This window comes from Merops nubicus, unplaced genomic scaffold (genome assembly GCF_000691845.1).
Source record: "Merops nubicus isolate BGI_N331 unplaced genomic scaffold, ASM69184v1 scaffold938, whole genome shotgun sequence".
Classification (NCBI taxonomy): domain Eukaryota; kingdom Metazoa; phylum Chordata; class Aves; order Coraciiformes; family Meropidae; genus Merops; species Merops nubicus.
The window spans coordinates 29,770-34,936 of NW_008623448.1; the positions used below are offsets into that span (position 1 = coordinate 29,770).

General features: G+C 57.8%; 1 protein-coding gene across 1 annotated transcript; it reads right to left on the bottom strand.

Annotated features, from left to right (window-relative positions):
* Positions 1 to 978: 978 nt before the first annotated feature.
* Positions 979 to 4,707, bottom strand: XRRA1 (X-ray radiation resistance associated 1; the record flags this gene model as incomplete). Its single annotated transcript, XM_008945048.1, has 6 exons — positions 979 to 1,214; positions 2,240 to 2,345; positions 2,627 to 2,739; positions 2,865 to 3,030; positions 3,495 to 3,749; positions 4,589 to 4,707. Coding segments are annotated over 6 exons (995 nt in total), but the record flags the coding sequence as incomplete, so codon positions are not given.
* Positions 4,708 to 5,167: the final 460 nt, after the last annotated feature.

Sequence of the window (5,167 nt, forward strand, 5' to 3'; positions counted from 1 at the left end):
CTCAAGTTGCCGTACTTGGGAACAAGCAGGATCCTGCTGGTGCCTGTACCCAGCAGGCTGCGCTCGTCCCTGGCTGGTCGAGGTGGTTGATGAATGTTTTGCAAGGGTAGAAAGGAAAGGTGAAGGTGTGTAGAAGGACTTGGATTTCAAGCAGCCAGGGGGAAGCAGGCACCTTCCGTCGCGCCCCATCACGTTGCCCAACCTCTCCGGTTGCGCTGGTGCAGCTGGTTTTAGGGATGGTGGATTTGGGGTTTTAATAACTACTAATAACTGGGACCCCTCTGCTGGGAGGTCAGGCTGAGAGGGTTGGGCTTGGGCAGCCTGCAGAGGAGAAGGCTCCAGCTGGGGAGACCTGCTGGGGGCCTACCAGGACTTCCAGGGGCCTCTCAGAAAGCTGGGGAGGGACTTTTGAGCGGGGCCTGTTGGGACAGGACAAGGGGGGATGGTCTGAAACTCAAAGAGGGAGACTGAGACCAGAGAGAAAGGAGAAATGTTTGATGCTGAGGGTGACGAGCCCCTGGCCCAGGTTTCCCCGAGAGGTGGTCGCTGCCCCATCCCTGGAACCATTCCAGGGGAGGTTGGCCAGGTTGGCCCATCATGACCTATGCGTCTCATGGGACAGGGCGCTCACAGCCCAGTTGTAGCTGGCCAAACCCCCCCTGCAGTTCCCAGAGGGTGCAGTAGTTTTTCCTCCAGGCCAGTTTCTGTGCAGGGCTGGGTGAGGACACAGCTTCTTCTCCAGGAGCTGCAGAGCACAGCCATGAGCAGACCTGGGCTCCGTGTCCTGTCAGCACAGCATCGTGGCTGTATCGCTGCTCTCCAGCTGGACGTCGCCACGTGAAAGCCTGAGATGAGTCTTGTCTCCACACCCTGCACCTGCCAGCCTCAGGAGGGGAAAAACGGCTCCAAACAAGTTTCATTTATTCCGAGAGGACCAAGGTGTGGGATGCTTTATTCAACCCTTGGCTATGCTGACAACTAAACTTTGGGCACCTTCTTGGCCACTCTTTTCCCTGGCAGCTCTTTTGGGCTCTTCTGCTTGGGTGTTGCCTCTGCAAGAAGGTCTTCTACCAGCTGTGCCTCCTCCAAGGGCTTGCCCATCTCCTCGCCAAGGGTTTCAGGAAGGATCTTGAACACCTCCTGGAATTCCTTCATCAGCCTCCGTGCTTCCCAGTACTCCCTGGGGCTGGATTTCCTCTTCTGCAGAACAGATGCTGGAAAAGGCCAGGGGTTGGGGAGAGCAATGAGATGGCTGCTTGGCAATATTTGACCTTCCCTCCCATGCCTCTGCCCACCAGCAGCTCCGGCCCCGTCTTGTCCCTGCGGCACAGGGACACAGAGGTGGCTGCTGGGATCCAGCTCTGTCCTGGTGGCCACACCAAGCAGGAGCCCCAAAAGGAAAAAGCCTGAAAAGTTGGTGGTCAGCCAGCTGATTATAAGCCAGCATGCACCCAGGTGGCCAAGAAAGCGACCAGCATCCTGGCCTGGACCAAAAACGGTGTCTAGCAGAAGGAGGGAAGTGCCCCTGGACTGGGCACCAATGACCGGACAAGAGGCACTGGGCTGAAGTTGCCCCAGGGGAGGCTTCCGCTCGATCTGAGGCAGAATTTCTTTCCTGGCAGAGTGGTGAGGCCTTGGCCCAGGCTGCCCAGGGAGGTGCTGGAGTCCCCAGCCCTGGAGGGGTTTCCAAGCCGTGGGGATGTGGTGCTGAGGGACACAGGTCAGTGGAGACCTGGCAGTGCTGGGGTTAATGGTTGAGCCTGATGATGTTAAAGGTCTCTCCCAACCAAAATGGTTCTATGACCTGCTCTGGGCAGCCTGGGACACAACTGGACAACCCTCACAGGCAAGAAGTTGTTCCTCAGGTCCAACCTCAACCTCCCCGTGTGCAACTTGAGGCTGTTTCCTCCTGTCCTGTCACTTGGTCTTTGGGAGCAGAGCCCAACCCCCACCTGGCTCCAGGCTCCTGTCAGGGAGCTGTGGAGAGCCAGAAGGTCTCCCCTCAGCCTCCACAGCTCCAGGCTCAGCACCCCCAGCTCCCTCAGCTGCTCCTCCCCACCCTTGGGCTCTAGACCCTTCCCCAGCAGCTTTGTTGCCCTTCTCTGGCCATGCTCCAGCCCCTCAAGGTCCTTCTTGGAGGGAGGGGCCCAAAAGTGACCCCAGGATTCAAGGCACCACATCTCCTGCCCCTGCCTCTGTGGTGCTATCAACAGGAGAAACTGGGAATGCAAGAACCTACCCAAGGGGACTTCAGTGATTGTCGAAGTGTTTCTCATGGCCATCAGGATTCCATCCAGGACCTCTGCTCTTGTCTTTCGCGTGGGAGCACTGAGCATCCTCCCATGCTGCAAGGAAGACCAGGAGGCTGCAGCCTGTCTCCCCTCCACCCTCCAGGCTGACCCAAACTAACATGGGCCAAGGTAGGTGAGGCAGTCTCTTTTTTTGGATCAAGCTGGTCTGGTTTAGACACCCAGTTAAGCTTATTGAGCAACACTGGCCCAGCCTCCAGAAACCAGAATGGTTCTGTGATCAGGAACAGGGGCCAAGCCCACCTCAGGCTCTCAGCATCCATCCAAACACCATGTAGAGATGCAACCTGTCTCCCTTAGGAGCTTCTTCTCTCTACCTTCTTCCGAGGCACGTAGGGCTTCTGCAGGGTGTCCAGCCGTGGGGTGGCATCCCGGTACACCCGGGGGTGCTCCAGGATGTAGTACAACGCCCGCACGTTCTGCTGTATCCCTGTGAGCCGGGGAAACGGGACAACCAAAGCCTTTGCTGCTTCTTTTTTGGGTCAGAGTGGAGCGTGATGCTCATCGACCTGCCAAGGTGTTTCCAGGCAGGAGCCTTCTGCTGTCTTCACTCACCAATGGGCTTGATGAAGTCTGGGTCCGTGTCTCCCCCGAGCAGCTCCTCGTAGCCTTTGTATCGCTCGGGAACCGCCTGGGAGCTTTCTTCTCCCCTGTGCCCAATCCTCTCCTCCAGCCTGCCCTCTGCCATGGGTCTCAGCGGGGGTCTGGACACATCCTCCACCTCCAAGCAGCAAAAGAAAGGAATTCACAGCAGCCCCTTCCCGCCAGTCAAGCTGATGGAGTCAGCCAGAGCCTGTCCTGCTGTGACCAGAGGTCTCCTGGTGGCACCGAGCCACACAACCACCACCTCAGCCCATCTCTGCTCAGCAGGACTAGGCACAGAGGACAGAGGGGCCATCCCCACCCCAGCACAGACTTGTTTTGCCCTGACACACACAAGATTTTTAGGGAAATGAAGACAAAAAGCTGCCCTGGTGATCTCTAAGAGGCCATCAGTTCTTGTTCTTGGTCACAAACATGGCATTCATGCTTCTTTCTAAGGCTTCCAGCCTTAACTCCCTTGCAGCTGAAGAAGGGTTGGAACCGTTGGTGTCCACAGCACGTACACACCATTCACTCACTCAGCCAACGAAGATCCATCCATGACAAGCCCTGAAGTCCTGACAGCTCATGGCCCGGCCTCACCTGCGTCATGAAGAAGGATGCCACGTCCTCCTCAGCCAGGCCAGGAGGAGGCCTGGAGTCACCTTCCCCCTGTGCTGTCTGCCAGCTGCTGGATGAGGTTGCAGAGGAGATGGGGGGCAGTGGCTGGGCTGGACTGGGGGGTGCAGCATCTCTTGCAGCCTCCACCACAGCTGGGAGCTGCTGCCACACAAAGGTCTCGGCAGGAGCTTCAGCCCTCAGCGGCCCCGTCGTGGCTTTGGGGAGACGTGATGTGACCTGGGGGGACACAATTGGTGTCCTTGCACACTGGCACTTGTGGCAGCGTGGTGTGAGGGCCAACGGCTGGAGGTTGGTCTTTGTGGGACAGGGAGTGCCAGGGCAGCCCCAGCTCCAGGGACACCCTGGCAGCATCTTCTGTCCCATAGGATCCCTCAGCCAAGGCCAGTGGCCAGGATTGTTGAGAGAGCTGGGGGTGCTGAGCCTGGAGCTGTGGAGGCTCAGGGGAGACCTTCTGGCTCTCCACAGCTCCCTGACAGGAGGCTGGAGCCAGGGGGGGGTTGGGCTCTCCTTCCAAGGAATAATGGGTAGGACAAGAGGAAACAGCCTCAAGTTGGCCCACGGGAGGTTGAGGTTGACCCCGAGGAACAATTTCTTGCCCTTGAGGGTTGTCCAGGGCTGTGCCAGGCTGCCCAGTGCAGTGGTGGAGTCCCCATCCCTGGAAGGGTTTCCAAGCCATGGAGATGTGGTGCTGAGGGACATTGGACAGTGGGGACCTGGCAGTACTGGGGGATGGTTGGACTCAATGATCTTGAAGGTCTCTTCCAACCAAAATGATTCTATGACTGAACCCAAAAACCAAGGGACAAACCCTGCCTGGGACAGCAATAAGGGGATGGTTGGACTTCCCAGCCTCATCCTGAGGAAAATGTCTCTGATCCTTCCCACCCTTCCCTCCATCCTTCCAACCCTACTGGGATTCACGTGTCCTACCAGCTCCTCCCATGCTCCTCAGAAAGTCAGTTCCTGTCCAGTCCCACCCTGAGTATTTCAGCAGGGGCTTCATCCCTGCCCTAGGCAGGAAAGACTCCAGACTAGGGAGGCATGTCCCTCCTTACCTTGCGGCTGGAGCTGAGAGGGATGGAGAGGTGCCACCTCTCCATGGCCAGGCTCTTCTGCCGGATGAGTTTAATCCCCAGATTGTGCTGGAGGAGCCAGGTCAGCAGAGGAGGCTGGCCTGGAGAGGCAGAAGTTCAACAGAGCCTCAGGCAACTGGTGGAGAGTCCGTGCCCTGCTCCTTCACCAGTAGCGCACTGGGCCAACTAACCCCAGCTCAGCTCAGGGACCAGAGTAGGAGCCACCCTGTTTTCTAGGGAGATGCTTTAGCCCTGAGGACACACTAGACTAGGCTACGTGCCACCAAGGCCAGAGGAGCATCCCTGACCTGTTTTATTTACACACAGGTCCCACAGGAAGCAACATCATCTCAGCCTTTCCTCAGAAACCTTCTGGCTGCCATCAGAGGCTGTCTATGGAGGCCACATTCGAGGTTTATCCCCCCTGCTGAGAAAGCTGCTGCAGGAGGAAACCTGGACCAGCACTGCTGGGGTCACAGATGTTGCAGACTTAGAAAGGGCTGGAGCAGCAGCAGGGCATGACAGATTCAGAGGCCCAGCATGGTGGGGGTGGAAGGGACC